A 17,727-nucleotide genomic window follows, 5' to 3' on the forward strand; every position below is an offset into this window, starting at 1 on the left:
TTTTCAGGATTCTTTGAGCAGAAAGATCTAGCATTTATCTGAAATAAAAATCTTTTTTAACATTATATACCATTCAAAAGCTTGGAATCAGCAAGAAATTAAAACAAAAAAAATTTATTTAGCAAGGATGCATTAAATTAAATAAAAGTGATGATAAAGACATTTATAATGTTACAAAATATTTATATTTCATATAAATGCTGCATCAAATAAAATCTACTCCGCTGTTTTCAAAATAATAATAATAAATGTTTTTTGAGCAGCAAATCAGAATATTAAAATGATTTTTGAAGCATTATGTGACTGGAGTAATGATGCTAAAAATTCAGCTTTGAAATCATATGAATAAATTACATTTTAAAATACATTAAAATAAAAAACAGTTATTTTAAATAGTAATAATAGTATTAAAATATTTTAAAATTGTACTGTTTTGCTGTACTTCAGATCCAAATGCAGGCTTGGTGAGCAGAAGAGACTTTAAAAAAAACATTAAAAATATTACTGATAGTGTAGTTCTTTCAATTTGTGAGGCTGATGTAGCTTCTGTCTAATAAGTAATTTCATAAAACGTTTTCTACCCAAAATCTGCTTGTATTTGCACATTTTATTTATTTACTTGCTCACTTTCAGATGTTGTACTTCTCTGTTCTTCCTTAAGTCAAAGATATTTTGTTCTAATTTCAATAGACTGGAGACATCTTAAAAGATTTAGATTAGTCTACAGTCTGCTTTCTCCTTATCTGGAGTAAAGCTGCCACACCTTACCTCACTCTCATAAATGTGGTTACTGATTTCAGCTGGACTCTCAGCCCAAACAGCTGACAAATTATGGTGTACACTGTAGTTTTAGCAGCAAATGTGTCTTTATACCTGCAGACAGTGGCGTTTACAAATAAAATAACAATAATTAAGTTTAAAAACCTTAGCTAAAAACACAAATGTTACTATAAATCATTTATGTGCTTACGTTAATTTCTTAGATTCTCTGCTTAACTTGTAATTGTTTTAATGAGTTGTTCATTATAACAGTATTCGTCGATTCCAGTATTTTCCACGTAAACTAAACGAGTTATTCATAATGTTAAACACATGTTACATAAGAAAAAAACTTTCAGTGGGAACGGTTTGCAGGAAGCGGAAGTGTCACTGTAAGCGGAAGAGGTACTGCCCAGAACAACCGAAGAGCGAGGCGGAGGACGGGGATTCAATTTGTGTCTTTTTAACGATTAAAGTCAGAGCAAACACCGTTTAGAACGTGAGTGTATTTCCTTTTTCCGTTTTATCACTCTCTACATGTCTTACATAACATACTTTCATTCCTTTGGTCGCGTAGATGATCTTGTGTTTCGTTCTCGCGGCCAGCGGAGGGATTTAGCAGGTTGCTAAGCGCTTCAGGCCTCACTGTCTGTCAGACACGGCGAATCGTTAACGTTACAATGAAATATCCAAAGCCACCACCAGCATTTTTTGTTAGATAGTAGTATAACGTTAGCCGTGTTGTTTATAAGTTGTGAATCACGACGTATAATCAGAGAATTTCGCCCCGTCAATGAAAGGATGTGTGGTTAGCGTGCTAGCTCACATCGGCGGAGCCTGACAGAGTTCAATTGAATCGATTGGCTGGACGTCACGACCGAGAAAAGGACGAATTATGATTTATGAAAGCCGCAGCACAGTTTGATTATTTTAGAAACGGCCTGAATGCTCGATTTGTTTTAGGAAAATACGATTTCGTCTGCTATTTAGTCGCTGTTCGCACGCTATTTTGCCTCTAAGCAGGCCTTGTCAAATGTGAATGTGACGAGTGTTAAACGTGATGCCAAAATGTTTTATGTTGGTAGTGCATTACATTTGGACACTTTCTCAAAAACATGTTAGGGCTCAGTATTGTCACATTTTATTATGCGATTCCGAATCACTCTTGATTCGATTCGTTTAGATATAATTCAAATACAGTCTGACCCTGGACCACAAAACCAGCCATAAGTAGGTGTATATTTGTAGCAATAGCCAGCAATACGTTGTATGGGGTCAAAATGATAACATTTTCTTTTATGCCAAAAATCATCAGGATATTACGTTAAAATCATGTTCCATGAAGATATTTTGTAAATTTCCTACTGTAAATATCAAAAATTAATTTTTGATTAGTAATATGCATTGCTACGAACTTCATTTGGACAACTTTAAATGTGATTTTCTCAATATTACATTTTTTTTGTCCCCTCAGATTCTAGATTTTCAAATAGTTGTATCTCAGTCAAATATTGTCCTATCCTAACAAACCATACATCAATGGAAAGCTTATTTATTCAGGTTTATAAAAAAAATGGACCCTTATGATTGGTTTTGTGATCAAGGATCACAAATATAAAATATACAGTTGGTACATTGATTTTGAAGGGTGCAAATATGAAATGCAACTGCTGTTTATTTTTATACATAATAATCAGCTCTCAAAAACTGAGTTGAATACAATTTAAATTACACGTCAGATTAGGGCTGCAACGATTCATTGTTTCCAATCGAGTATTTGATTTTTAAAAATAAAAATCGAATACTCGATTTTTATTTTTTTAAATAAAAAAGGTTTTGCCTGTGTCCAGTAATTGGCAAAATACCGTAAGTGGCGCGTTCCACATGTTAAACCCATTTAAAAATCACAAAGCATAATGCTATAAGGAATTCACAAACGCTACAGTGAATACATATATGCGTTGCAGGTAGGGCTGTCAATGATTAATCGCATCAAAATAAAAGTTTAAGTTTGCCTAATATATGTGTGTGTACTGTGTGTAATTATTATGTATTCATAAATACACACAAATTAATGTGTATATATATGAGAAATGTTATTAATATACAAAATGATTTTATTTATATATAATATAAATTATATAAAAATTATAATAAATATGCTTGTAAATATTTCTTAAATATATACATGAATGTATTTGTATTTATATATACATAATAATTATACACAGTACACACACATATATTAGGCAAACTTAAACTTTTATTTTGTATGCGATTAATCGTTGATAGCCCTAGTTGCAGGTTTAATATATGCGTGAGTCTCAGAGCAGCTTCCTTCACAGTAAATGCTGCTGCACAAACTGTTATCATTTACATGTATCTGCGCCATTTCATCAGATTTGTAAGGTAAATCATTTATAAACTTACGCAAACACAGGAAAATAGGTCATTATCTTTGTCATTATGCTAACTGTTCATCACAATTTCAAAATAAAAGTTCAAACCCTCGCTCTGAGTTTACACGTTTTCATGTCCACATATTCAAGAAATTACAGTGGCTGTAGCATTTCTGCCATAAAGAAATATTAAAGATTAAGATGGACATTTGAATTTAATGTTTTTGAGTCAATATTAAACACATTAGATCAGGCAGTGAAGTGTAAAAACAATGGTCAGACCATTGGCGCCCTCTGTAGGCATTTCTTATAATGCATAATGTGCATTATCTCTATACATAATACATTATGTACTTTAACAGTTTTGTTTAATAAAACCATGTGATTACTTGCTTTTGACACTTTGAGTTATTATTGTCTTATTGCTATACATGTATTTTAAGTCAGTATAAAGGCTATTGTTCAAGTCTATTCTTATTACTACAAAAAAAAATTAATTGTAATTATCCAGTTACTTGATTAATCGTCAGAGTAATCGATAGATTACTTGATTGCCAAAATAATCGTTAGTGACAGCCCTACATCAGATCATTTTCATGTAGGTTTTTTAATGATATAGTTATGTTTCTAGTCCAGTTAACTATTGAAAAAATTTAAACATCACTGTCATAACTTGTTTTCATGACTTATTTAAACATGCATTAAGACATCACTAACAGGTAAACATGCAAAAATATAATGAATATGTAATATAGTGCATAAATGTATGAAAATGCTCCTCTAGAATTAATTTAGTCTAGCTAACTATTGAGTTATGGACATTATATGGCTTTTCTAAGGTATTAATGTAACTGACACATTTCCTTGAAACACAGATTGAGTGTAATTTATCACCTTCTGATGGCCAATATTTTCCATGCTTAAATTTACAAAAAATGAAAGCTGAGACATTGTTTTATATTAAAAGTAACAACACAAAGCTTATTAAGATTATTGGATGGGAGGCGTGCAACAAATATTGTTTAGGGAACTTTTGCACATCAAAAAAACAGCAGACTAAAATATTGATCTTGGGATTTAGGAACTGATATCAGTTCATCAAAATTAAGATAGATTATAAACAAAGTAATTCATATGGTCAGTGCAAATTATGCTAATCAGTTACTGACAATTAATACCAATAGTGTGTCACGTGTTTCTTGTGCCTTCACAATGTAAAATTTAGTGATTTTCTGTCAGTTAACGTGCACATACCTACTCTTATCTGATTCTCAGTCTAAAAATGGACAAGAGTGACCTGGTGCAGAAAGCCAAGCTCGCTGAGCAGGCCGAGCGTTATGATGACATGGCAGCAGCTATGAAGTCTGTTACCGAGGGCGGTGTGGAGCTTTCCAACGAAGAGCGTAACCTGCTGTCGGTGGCGTACAAGAACGTGGTGGGCGCCCGTCGCTCCTCCTGGCGTGTGATCTCCAGCATCGAGCAGAAGACCGAGGGGAACGAGAAGAAGCAACAGATGGCACGCGAGTATCGTGAAAAGATCGAGACCGAACTGCGGGACATCTGCAATGATGTGCTGGTATCTACACTTCTTTCTCTTGATCCTCTGAAACTTGTAGAATGATGACATCATCACATGTCATCGGTTTACAAATAACCCTTAATTTTAGTATTGAAAGTGTAAGACTTGTCGGCGCCAGTAGTCTTGTGGTTAGTGCACTGACATACAGCACACCCGTGCTCACGGCAACCCGAGTTCGATTCACGTCTCGAGGTCCTTTGCCAGTCTCACTCTACTCTCTCTACACCTAATGCTTTCATGTCTGCTCTGTTCTATCCTGTCTAAATAAAAGGTATAAAAAGTCCCATAGAACTTAAAGAAACTTAAAGACTTAAATGTTATTCAATTTTACACTGTTTGACCACAAATATGAGCATTCCTGATGGTCTCTACCTGTCTTGACAGGGTCTTTTGGAGAAGTACCTCATTGCCAATGCTTCTCAGGCAGAGAGCAAGGTGTTTTACCTGAAAATGAAAGGCGATTACTACAGATACTTATCTGAGGTTGCGTCTGGAGAATCCAAGACCAGTAAGTGTATTTTATGCATCTATCTATTGTTTGTATGTTCAATAGTTCGAGTCATCGTTCAGTTGTTGTACAATTCTCTTATCCTTTCAATCTAAATAGTTGAATTTATAAAAATTACCCTGTTTAAAAGTTTACAAACGCTTGATTCTTAATACTGTGTTGCTACCTGAATGATCCACAGCTGTTCTTTGTTTAGTGATAGTTGTTCATGAGTCCCTTGCTTGTCCTGCTGTTCTTCAGATAAATCCTTCAAGTCCCGCAAACGCTTTGGTTTTTTAGCTTTTTTGTGTATTTGAACCCTTTCCAACAATGGCTATATGATTTTGAGATCCATCTTTTCACACTGAGGACAACTGAGGGACTTGTATGCAATTATTACAGAAGGTTCAAAGATATGTACATTTTTCTTAATTTGCCTAAATATCATATTTTTATTTAATACTGCCCTTCAGAAGCTACCGAAGATACATGTTTCCCAGAAGACTAAATAAGTAAAATTTACCCTGATCTTCAAATTCAAAAAGTTTTCATCAGTGAGTGTTTGAACCTTCTGTAATATTTGCATACGAGTCACTCACAGCTGTGAATCATTCAGGTAACAACACACTATTAAGAATCAAGTGTATGTAAACTTCTGAACAGGGTAATTTTTAGAAATTCAACTATTATTTTCTCTTGTGAATTATATGTAAACATCTTTTATGTATAAATATCTTATTCAGGTCAGTACTAAGTAAAAAATAACATGCATTTTGTATTATCTATCTGTCTAACATTTGAAAAAAGATTGTTTTATCTGTTATGTTGTTCTATTTATTGTTCTATTGCCTGTCTTACTGTCTATCTGTTTGTCTGTCTTTTATCTAACTGTCTGTCTGTCTACATCTGTGAGTGATGCACTGAAATTTAAAAATTTTAGAGAGCCGAAATCATAGATTGAAACTGTTAACGCTTCTCCAGTGGTGTTTTAGCGTATGCTTTGTGAACATGGCATGGATAGGCTACAACAAGAAAACACGTTGTCAGTGTGGACACACTTCAACATGAACAAAAATGATTCTAGAGAAGCAGTCTTTCTCAAAAACTTAGAGAAGTGTCTTGTTGTCAAAGAACTTTACACCCTGAACAGCGTAATGAGTTTAGTTACCCAATTTGCATTCAAGAAGCTTTTCTCAAAACTTTTCCCAACTTTTTTCGAATACATAAGAACTTTCCTTTTGGTTTCAGTAAAAAGTTAATTTCAGTGCATCACTACTGTCTATCTGTCTGACCATCTTAAATGTAATTATATTAAACTAATTATATATTTGCCTTTTTTGAATGTAATCAACACAAGATCAACTCTTTGTTCTTTCAGCCACGGTTGACAACTCTCAGAAGGCCTACCAAGATGCTTTTGAGATAAGTAAGAAGGAAATGCAGCCCACACACCCTATACGGTTGGGTCTTGCCCTCAACTTTTCCGTTTTTTACTATGAGATCCTCAACTCTCCTGAGAATGCCTGTCACCTCGCTAAGACGGTTGGTATCTGTTTAAACGCTAGTTGCACCAGGGGCGGTTCACACAGGACAAGTTCTTGTATTTAACACAATTTGGATGGAGACTCGTTTATAGAAGTTGAGCTGTTTTTAACTTGCCAAGGAGTGAGAGACCGTAGAGTCGGCGGAGATACCCATCTAGTGCATGCTTACATGTAAAACCATGAAACAAGAATGTGTCCTATGTGGACAGCCTCTTACACTTTGTCATATAAATGTGTATTTTATTTCTTTGCAAATCTCAACTGCATTGAACATTGTTACAATACAAGCACCAGTGTATTTCATGCTCATTCAGCCCAAGTGAGAAACCAGAGCTTCTGTTTCAGGCTTTTGATGAAGCCATTGCTGAGCTTGACACTTTAAATGAGGACTCCTACAAAGACAGCACCTTGATCATGCAGCTTCTAAGGGACAACCTCACTGTAAGTCCTCCTTTATACATTCTGCACCAGTTATATGTCTGTTTCAGTGCATCATTGGCTTATACATTATATCAATTCTCATACCTGCAGCTGTGGACGTCAGAAAACCAGGGCGACGAAGCAGGCGACAACGAGAACTAGGGGAGCCGCACTGATCTCCAAACACCCACACACATCCACCTTAAATACACAAATGGCTTCCACCAACCCTCCCACCTCATTCCACCCTACAGCACCCACCCCTCTCCATCCAGTTCCCGGCCCCGCTCCCCATTACCTTCTGAATGATGATCAGCACCCACAGGAAGACGCTCAGCGAAGCCCCCGTGGCTGGGAGGGGGGTGGGGGTGGCTCACAGGGTGACATGCTGACATTATAGCAGGTCCAGTCATTTTGTTTGTGAATTTAACGTGTACTGATTATCAAACCCTGTCCTTTGTGCGTGTCTGAGTGACTGTAAGAGTGTGCGTGCTGCTAACGGAGAATAACTGAGTGTATGTGTGTGTTTGAAAGTGAGAGTGAGTGTATTGGGGATCGGGGGTTGTGAACTCTAATCGTCCTTCCTGATAATTCCCTTTGTTCCACTTTAGCTGGTTGTGCATTTTTCATCCTCTTTTTTTTTTTTTTTTTTTTTTTTTGTTACGATCATATTTTTTTTAGTATAATTCATCGGTATTTACAGGTTTTATTGTATGGTTATTAAACTGGCAGTTTATTTTCACCAAATACAGAGTGTCTGATTTCTGTGCTTTCTTGTGTTCAATTCTGTGCTGCTTAAGCTGTATTCTTGTGAATGTCATATTCTTAAACACAAGCAGTGACATTAATTTTAAAGAGGATGCTAAAGTATTTTGAACTAATTTAAATAGTATTAGCTTGAATGAGTAAAGCTAGCTTTTAAGTTCTTTTTCTGCTTTGACATGCTATGCTAATAATACATTAAAGCCCATATTAATCAAAAGAGATAGGAAGTTAAGGTTTTTAAAATATGAGGTCAGAACAGTATGTTTGAGAAGCCCCATAATTTTGCCACTAGGTGAGCAGAATACTAATGTCCAAAAGGTTGGGGTCCTGTAAGATTGATAAGGATGCATTACATTAATCAAAAGTAAGACTCATTTCCGAAGGATCATGTGACAATGAAGACTGGAGTAATGAGGCTGAAAATTCAGCTTTGCATCACAAAATTACAAAATTAAAAATTAAATTGACTAACCTGAAACTTAGTAGGTTGCAGAAATGATTTATAGTTGGCAAATTGCATATAAAAAGGTTCACATGGATGCACTATATAAAATATTTTTAATTTCTTTGCATTTAATTTTTCTCAGTGAATAAAAGATAAGTTGGTTTGAGCGATTACTTGCACTTAAAGTCCTAGTAAAGTCAGTTCAAATAATTGTTTCTAAACACATTATGAATGTTAGAAATGTATTGCTGAACTATGCAGTACTGAATTGTGGACTTGAACTATGGAGTGAATTTTGTGCCAATATTTATCAAACAAAACACAATCTGCTTTGCAAAGAAAAAACGTGACTTTCAAACAAACGAGTGATTCGCAAATACAAAACTCTACTTGAGAGAAAATGCAGTGGTATGGGCAAATATATGTATTGTGTGCTACAACTCTTTTTATGAGGAACCTTGGCTTGATTTTCTCACAAATGCAATTGAGCAACTTCCTTTTCCAAAAAACAGCAGATGGCGCTGTTGGTCAATTTACGCTAGTCTCCCGAGACCCAAAACACCCATTTATGTTTTCAGGGAAAACAGCAGACCAACATGAGTGGGGAACAGGTGAGTTTCTCTTGCATATTTTGTATACAAAATAGTGTACAAGCAAGTTCTATAGAAAAAGTAATCAAATCAAAGCCTCTGATTATGTCCGCGCACAAAAGAGGATCAGCATACTAGTATTCTACTACCCTTTTTGCCATATTTTTGCAATATTATACCAGCATTCTTTACATTAGACAGTAAGTCTGTAGATATTATAAAATAATCAATTCTTAAATGAGTTTTATGTGAGCTTGAGTAACAAGAATATTCTCTTTTATTTGGGTTCAGCATTCTCCAAACCTCAATTAAACTTAGATCCTTCATATAATCAATGAATGTTTTCCTAGTTTGTATATGAGTTGTATCCATTTGAATGGATCTGTCCAATATTGGGTCGAGGGTACAGTTAAAATCACCTCTAATTATATTAAGTCCCTCCAAATCAGAAACAGTTATAAATAATTTCTCAAAAAATGATGGGCTGTCTTCTTTGGGACCGTCAATATTTATAAGATTTAGTTTTTGTGTCAAAATACTCCCCTGAACAATTATGTATCTTCCATACTATCTCCCCTCCCCTAAAACTATAATCATCAGTGGTTCGAGAATTTTTCAAGAAGTTCAGTAATTTGTTGTGGGTGTATGGGAGGCCTGGATGAGTGTGAGATTTCCCGGCCTAAAATTTTGTCCCAATCCGGCCTTGTTCTACATGGTGGTTGTTTAGCCTTGATACATTTATTAGCTAACAAATTTTAAATGTAAGTTATTTTGTATTAATATTTCAATATGATGTGAGGTCCAGTTACCAGTGTGACACTGAAACAGGTAGTAGTAAAGGGTACTTTTTACTTAAGTACATGTCTTAACCTAAGTAAAGAAGTGTAGTCAGTACTTCTACTTTTACCAGACTTCTACTTGAGTGAAAGATATGTGTACTTTTGCCATCTCTGCTCATTCAGGTTGTAGGTATTTGGCAGTTGAGAAAGTGACAGCTTTTAATAATAATAAACTTCAATAAACACAGTCAAAGTACAGACAGTTATAACTAAAACTAAAAACTAAAGCATAAAACACATACAATTTCACTGCATGTAATTCACACATTTATGCCATAATTCTTAATTAATACTCAAAGTCACGCTGTCAACGTATTATACTGTTTAAGATTAATTAACTAAAATGTTTAAAAAAAAGTAATTTTTTTAAGGCAACGCCTTAAAAGATGTTCAGTGTTGGTACTACATGTAAATGTCACTTTATCCTAACATTTGATGGTAAATGATGGCAAGGTAAAGCTGGGGACGTATTTGATATGGGCGTGTCTTTCGACATCACGCTCGGATGTGGACGGGGTTGTAGCAGCGAAGGGGCAATTACTTGCAATGCATACAATAAAAGATAAGGACAACCAATCAACATGCTTTAAGACGACAAACACACACCTCATTCCCATTTGCAAAGCATTTATTATAAGGTAAAATCCCAACATCGTGAACAAGTAAGGTCCATAGAAATATTGTATGAGGATCAAAGCTTTATGCAAAAGTCTCAGCCTGTGATTTCATCCACACACAAAGACTGAATTGACGGCAAATACCATATCATATACATTAACAATTAAGAAATTGATTTAGTTTTAGCGCATTTAAAGTAAAGATGCTGATAGAGAACCGAAGAGGCCAAATCCACAACACCAGCTGTCGTTCTCTGCAAACACAAACATCAACATTAATAGTAGCCTGATGAGTGAGTTCATGAGTAAAACCAAATACTACACAAATGCAGTATCATATCTCTGTACAGTAACACTTACACTTAGACTCGCAGGTGTACGAGATGTACAGGTACTTGAATGTGCCGACACATGGATCCGAGAAGACACTGTTGGAGGCTAAAATGGAGCAGCTTCTCTTCCCTTCACATCTACACCATAATAAAATAGAAATTAGTGTGACAAATTAGTGTGTTACAAGCTTAAACATTAAAAATGTTTTTTAATTATTATAAAACTCATTCGATTAGCCTGCTGGGAGAAAATGATTAGACTATGTTAGTCTTAGCGGGTCTCCCAGTATGGTTTGGGATGCTGTCATTTTTTTCAGTAGGGCAAACTGAAAGTTACATAGGAAATTTTGATCATGTAAACTGACCCGTTAGCGACTACTGTCTGTGAATTTAAGGCGTAGCAGTCAGTTTTGGCAAGCTGAGAAGCAGGTCGTCCAGCAGAGCATGTGCTGCTGTCAGTTCGGCCGTAGTTAGCGCTTTGAATGCGTATGACAGTCCCATCATCTGAAAACATAAATTCAATATTTTAGTCTCTGGGATGCATAAAAAGTCATTATTTACTATAATTTTTATAATTTAGTCATAAATACTAACAAGTAAAACAACGGTAAAAATAAGCAGAAAAAAAAAACATAATAGGCCTACTCACCACAGGTCAGGACACTCGTCTCATGTTCACAGACTAAACTGGAACCTACAGAAATGTTGTAAAGCAATAAATGTAACTTAAATGTAAGACAGGCTTAGTGAATGTGTGCTGTGTGATCACGCCTTTTAAAAGCAAATTAAAATGTTGTAAACCGTGGTCTGTTTATGTTTTTTGCCTTGTGAAAAAGAAGTGCTGCTTTGTAGCACTAATTGTGTAGTGTACATCAAATTTAAAAATGTTAAAAAGTGCACTTTGTAACATTGAATTAAAAGTTTTACTTTAAAGTTCATTTAAAATCATTACACTTTAATCATATTTCAAAATGAACAGATGTAATTATTTATTCATGATAGTTGGGTAAAAAAGCACAAAGTTCAGCTAATTGAATTTAAAATAACTATAGAATACATTTTCATTAAAATGAAGTTGGCCTGAGAAAGCAAACATACTGATCTGCTATATAAGCTGCTTCTTCGGCCAAAACTTAGTCAGTTTCTCCTCCTAGAGCTTTAAAGCTACAACCAACAAACTTGGGTCAGACCCTCAGGCTGGTCTGAAGTTAGTTGCTATGTCTTTTCTTACTGATCTTACTGGCTTACATTTTTCGAAAACCAGACTATCAAAACCACCTAAAATCCCATAGACTTTCATTGAGGGGGTGAAAACTTTTATACAAAGAGATCTATGGTGCATTTAAGCTGTTTATAAAGCTGAACAACTCCCTACTTAAAAAACAGCTAAAACCAGCCTAAGCTGAATGGCTGCTTTTGCTGGTTTCCCAGGCTGGTTTTAAAGTGCTTTAAAATGGTTTTGGCCACTTTTTAGCTGGTCAGGCCGGTCTTAGCTGGCCAATCTGGGAGACCTGCTAAAACACCAACCAAGGTTAAACCAGCTAGTTTTTAGCTGTTTTTTACTGAATCAACTGGTTTTAGCTGGTTTAAACATATTAATCATGATTGCTAGAGACATGCTAATCATGCTTGCAACATGATAATAACTTAATTAATATAATAGCTTATTATGCTAACAACATGCTAGTGACTTGCTAATCATGCTAACAACTGCTAGTAACTTGCTAACCATGTTAAAAACATGCTAGTAACTTGCTAATCATGCAGGCAATGTTCTACTAACTTGCTAATCATGCTAACAACATGCTAGTAACATGCTAATCATGCCAACAACATGCTTGTAACTTGCTAATCATGTTAGCAACATGCTAGTAACTGGCTAATCATAATATCAACAAGCTAGTAACTTGCTAATCATGCTAGAAACATGCTAACAACATGCTAATCATGCTAACAACATGTTATAAACATGCTTGCAACATGATAATCAGGTTATAAACATTAACTTGTTAATTATGGTAACAAGCTAGAAACTTGCTAATCATGCAGGCAACATTCTACCAACTTGCTAACAACATGCTAGTAACATGTTAGTAACTTGCTAATCATGCTAACAACATGCTAGTAACTTGCTAATCATGCCAACAACATGCTTGTAACTTGTTAATCATGTTAGCAACATGCTAGTAACTGGCTAATCATAATATCAACAAGCTAGTAACTTGCTAATCATGCTAGAAACATGCTAACAACATGCTAATCATACTAACAACATGTTAGTAACATGCTAATCATGTTAGAAACATGTTTGCAACATGATAATCATGTTATAAACATGTTATTAACTTGTTAATTATGGTAACAAGCTAGAAACTTGCTAATCATGCTAACAACATGTTGGTAACATGCTAAGAACATGCTAACAACATTGTAATCAGCCTATAATAATGTAAACAACAAGCTAATCATGCTAAAACATGTTAGTAACATGCTAATCATGTTAGCAACATGCTAGTAACTGGCTAATCATAAAATCAACAAGCTAGTAACTTGTTAATCATGTTAGAAACATGCTAATCATGCTAACAACATGTTAGTAACATGCTTGCAACATGATAATCAAGTTATAAACATGCTATTAACTTGTTAATTATGGTAACAAGCTAGAAACTTGCTAATCATGCTAGAATCATGCTCTTAACTTGCTAATCATGCTAACAACATGCTGGTAACATGCTAAGAAAATGCTAACAACATTGTAATCAGCCTATAAAAATGCAAACAACAAGCTAATCATGCTAAAACATGTTAGTAACATGCTAATCATGTTAGAAACATGCTAGCAACAGGCTAATAACATGTTAATCATGCTGAAATCATGCTCTTAACTTGCTAATTATGCTAAGAACATGTTAGTAACATGCTAAGAACATGCTAACCATGCTAACAACATTGTAATCAGCCTATAAAAATGCAAGCAACAAGCTAATCATGCTAAAACATGCTAGCAACATGTTAAATCATGTAAGTAATGTGCTTAATCATGATAGCAACAACAAATTTCATACTTTTACAAATGCTTCAAACTTTCAGGCTGGGCTTTCTCAAAGTCTGTTCTCAAACATCTAGTTGTACTTAAAATATGTTGAATTGTACTTTTTAAACTAAACACAAGAATAGAATAAACCGAGTAGCAAATGGGATAATAAATACTCACGAACTGCAGGTGGGAGGCAAAAATAAGAGATTGCGAGGTACTTGTATGTGCCAACGCAGGGATCAGTAAAGACTGTATGTGTCGCAAACACCTCACAACTTTCCAGGCCATTGCAGCTTCACATGTGGAAAAAGGAAGGTTTACATTAGTTTTTGCATCTTTATTCCAGCTAACACTTGTTGTGAATGTTACCATTAAATTATGAAAACATTGTTTTTGAAAGTTTTTTTTTTTTAATTTCTTGGCTATGTTAATGTTAAAGAAAACATTCTAATAGGAATGTTACTTTTGAATGTTCTCAAACAAAGTGATAGAAGTATAGATACATAAAAAATGTTTTCACATTTAAATGTTTACACTAAAATGTTTTAGGAAGAAAATGTTCCATGAACATTTTATAAACAACATTTTTGTGCTGATGTTTTGAGAATGCTATTAAAGACTTGACAACTTCGAACAAACATTCTACTGACATTATCAACCTTTCCAGAACGTTCTCTGTTAGCTGCGATAGAAAGAAGATCATTTTATATCACTTTTAAAATCTACCTTTTGGACACAGGAGACAGTGCATTGGGTGAATAGCAATTGGTGTTTTGGACCTGTTCGGATGGACGTCCTTCAGAGCAGGTGGTTTTATCTGTACGTCCATAGTTTGCAGTATTTATCTGAATCCTACCATTTTCTACATGGAGATAAAAACAACATTTCTTAAAGTAATCCATGTCCCTCGATTTCTGGAAACAACGCAAAAGATGTGGAAAAAATGCTCACCACATTTCAAATAACTGTATCCATAATGACAGGTCACACTTGTTTCTGGAAGAAGGACAGAAGACATTCACAGCGATGAAAATGATCAAGAACAGGAATTGGAGGAAGAGAGAGAAAAAGTCCAAACCTGCCGGGATGCAAATGTAGTTGGTAGTGTAGTACTTGTAGGTGCCATAACATGGATCTCTTGGTGCAAGTCCTTGAGTGTTTAACTCACACTCCCTCAGTCCATTACACCTGTTTAAGGATAAAGACATGACTAATATAATGAAAAATATACTGCGTAAGTTAACCATGTGAGTAACCAACAAAGTCATAATTCTACCCAGTCACAAGCAATGAAAAATCCTTACCGTTTAGAGACTGCAGGAACATCCACTGAACATTTAGTATTAGATGTTTCAGATGGTGGTCGCCCAACGCTACAAATCAGGCTGCTTGTGCGGCCACACGTCGCTGATTGTACACTGATCACACCAGTATCTGAACAGAAGAACATCATAATGAACTACTGTTAAAACAACAACAATAATAGCAATAGTATCAGTAAATAACTTTAGTTGATTGTAAAACATCTTACCACAACTGAGATGCTGGACATTCCCATCACATGTAATTACAGTCTCTGAAAAATTAAAGACTGCAGCTTTAAGGTATTATTTGTCATTTGTAACAAGGTGAGATTAACAAACAATAGGTAGAGAATAATAAACTCGATACTACATTGGGAATACTAAATAATAATAATAAAAGTAGTGAAAAGTAGTGATATACAGTATAACAAAAACCCACTAACGCAAGCAACAACTAGGTCTAGTAACATTTGCTTAACTGCTGATTGTTGATGTGGTTTATGGATAAATGAAATACCTGCAGATATCAGCAATCTGGAGTTCAGAAGCATCACTGTAAGACAACAACAGAAGATAAAAGATTAAAACCCCTGTTCAATGCTAATCTTTAAGCCATTCACACTATTCTCAACCCTAAATTTAACCCAGAAAAGAGCTGCTCAAAGGTCTAACAGTGCAACTATACATTAGTGTTCACTGTGTGTCTGATTTTTCAGTTTAGATGAAAGAAACTTACAGGTAAGCAGGAGGACACTGAGAGAAAACATGGTTCTTCTGTTGCCGTTAAATGTAGCCTCTGATGAGCTGATTCATATTTATATGGTCTGTTTTGTTCCAGTAAACTTAATTTGAAACTAAAGACATCTGTGTAAAAATGGGATATTCTGCAAACACTCATTATTGTTACAGGAACTTCCTGGAAAGTTTGCAGGAGTTAATTAGTGCAAATATTTTCCTATTCAAATTGTAATTTGAAACAAAAAGGATTAAGTAAATACATTGTTCACAGTATTTTGATTTTAGAATTGTAAAATACTATTTAGCTGACAACAGGTTAACATTTTAAATGTAAAAATATTATTATTCTATAATGCCTGAAACATCATTGCCACATCACTGTACACTGGCAACCACTGCATCCAGTTTTTTTTTTTTTTTTTTTTTTTTTTACATATTTACAGTGTAGGTGATTTGCATGTTTGTTCAGTTTATCCAGGAAAGTTACAGTCACATGATAGATCTGACAGATTTTAAAGTTGATCAATATTTACACATTCTCATTAAAACAGGTTTTATAAAGCACTCTTTGATGCAACTCATCTGAAAGTACACAGGTCAAATATGATGTCCAATGTTAAAGGGGTCATCGGATGCCCATTTTCCACAAGTTGATATGACTCTTTAGGGTCTTAATGAAAAGCCTATAATATACTTTGGTTAAAAATTCTCAATGGTTGTGTAAAACAACACCTTTTTACCTTGTCAAAATGAGCTCTGCAAAAAATGATCTCATTCTGAGGGATTGTTCCTTTAAATGCAAATGAGCTCTGCTCGCCCCGCCCCTCTCTTCTCTCTGCTGCTCTGAGAGATTGTTTATTTTAGCCGCATTAAGCACATTTGGCCGCGAAACTTGCTAACTAGCACGTTATTAGGAAAGGTGATTGCAGAAATTCATAAAAAAACCTTGTACTCACTTCTGCTGTAGGTGAAGCTGGATCACGAATGATTCACATGAACATAGACGGATATATGTAGATCAGGAGGCGCATTCCCTTCACAAACAAACGTAATCCACTGCATCTTCAGCAGCTCAGATGTCGGGAGTAAATGATGACCACTGTGTTCATTATTACATCCAGCAACACAACACCTCAATCGCTCAGTCGCGGATACTGTTGTCTAACTTACATCCAACAATGGAGGTCGGACTGTTACAGCTGATCTGACGTAAAATGCTCATGTCAATCAACTATCGTGGGAGCAGCCTCTGTCGGTGTGATGCATCTGCAAACGGCTCGATTTGAAAATAATATTTGGGGATATTATTTTTACAGATTAATTAAAAACCACTGCATGGATTTTTATCATTATAGGGTAGATTTGTACATATACTGCCAACACACATTAATGTTCAAACAACATGAAAAAGTGATCTTAGCATCCGATGACCCCTTTAAAATTAAAGTAAAATCTCTTTATATAAATAAGCTAACACTGTTAATTTACAGGCATTTTCTAAATTATTACAATCAAACAACTTAACTGTAAAATTAACGTATTAACTAATTAATTAATTAATTAAATGTCACATGACTGACAGCAACAGAACATGAAACACTAACAGATCTCTTTAGATCTCAGCATCTTCACTTATTACGAACCAGTCTGACTTTATTTCTTTCATACAAAACTTCTTGTTGCGAATTAACAATGTTTAGATGTTAATGTTTTATTGAAAATAATAATGTTTTAAGTCACCATTGTGGAGATAAGCATTGGCTTTAGTTGGGCTCTTGACCCTTGACTTTATAGCTTCAGTTTTTTTCTGGGTACTATAACTATGTGTTTTTAAACCACATTTATTATAGCAAAAACTGATAAAGACAA

General features: G+C 34.8%; 3 protein-coding genes across 3 annotated transcripts in view; 1 reads left to right on the plus strand and 2 right to left on the minus strand.

The window, feature by feature from the left end:
* Positions 1-1,120: 1,120 nt before the first annotated feature.
* ywhabb (tyrosine 3-monooxygenase/tryptophan 5-monooxygenase activation protein, beta polypeptide b) lies at positions 1,121-7,847 on the plus strand. Its single transcript, XM_051116672.1, has 6 exons — positions 1,121-1,258; positions 4,434-4,734; positions 5,122-5,245; positions 6,603-6,766; positions 7,114-7,209; positions 7,300-7,847. The coding sequence occupies exons 2-6, from the start codon at positions 4,441-4,443 to the stop codon at positions 7,348-7,350; spliced, it is 729 nt and encodes a 242-aa protein (XP_050972629.1). The 5' UTR covers positions 1,121-1,258; positions 4,434-4,440; the 3' UTR covers positions 7,351-7,847.
* Positions 7,848-10,569: 2,722 nt separating this feature from the next.
* On the minus strand, positions 10,570-15,958 carry LOC127169356 (L-rhamnose-binding lectin CSL2). The gene is made up of 12 exons (XM_051116667.1): positions 15,857-15,958; positions 15,638-15,673; positions 15,348-15,392; positions 15,121-15,250; positions 14,895-15,004; positions 14,768-14,812; positions 14,543-14,678; positions 13,994-14,109; positions 11,426-11,470; positions 11,142-11,280; positions 10,805-10,914; positions 10,570-10,698 (listed from the first exon to the last, which is right to left on the minus strand). Coding segments are annotated over exons 1-12 (945 nt in total). The 5' UTR covers positions 15,888-15,958; the 3' UTR covers positions 10,570-10,696.
* The window catches only part of LOC127169353 (rhamnose-binding lectin), a 94,162-nt gene continuing 87,103 nt past the window's right edge, over positions 10,669-17,727 (minus strand). The window contains exon 12 of the mRNA XM_051116660.1: positions 10,669-10,698. Within this exon, the coding sequence (XP_050972617.1) occupies positions 10,697-10,698 (2 nt within the window). The 3' untranslated portion in view covers positions 10,669-10,696. The remainder of the gene's footprint in view (positions 10,699-17,727) is intronic.

Source organism: Labeo rohita, chromosome 8 (genome assembly GCF_022985175.1).
Source record: "Labeo rohita strain BAU-BD-2019 chromosome 8, IGBB_LRoh.1.0, whole genome shotgun sequence".
Lineage (NCBI taxonomy): Eukaryota > Metazoa > Chordata > Actinopteri > Cypriniformes > Cyprinidae > Labeo > Labeo rohita.

Coding starts and splice junctions, on each gene's coding strand:
- ywhabb (XM_051116672.1), top strand. CDS start 4,441: ATGGACAAGAGTGACCTGGTGCAGAAAGCCAAGCTCGCTGAGCAGGCC. Junction 5,246..6,602: donor GTCTGGAGAATCCAAGACCA/GTAAGTGTATTT, acceptor TTGTTCTTTCAG/CCACGGTTGACAACTCTCAG. Junction 7,210..7,299: donor TTCTAAGGGACAACCTCACT/GTAAGTCCTCCT, acceptor TCATACCTGCAG/CTGTGGACGTCAGAAAACCA.
- LOC127169356 (XM_051116667.1), bottom strand. CDS start 15,887: ATGTTTTCTCTCAGTGTCCTCCTGCTTACCT. Junction 14,679..14,767: donor ATACAGTTATTTGAAATGTG/GTGAGCATTTTT, acceptor ATCTCCATGTAG/AAAATGGTAGGATTCAGATA. Junction 11,471..13,993: donor TTGCCTCCCACCTGCAGTTC/GTGAGTATTTAT, acceptor ACATTTCTGTAG/GTTCCAGTTTAGTCTGTGAA.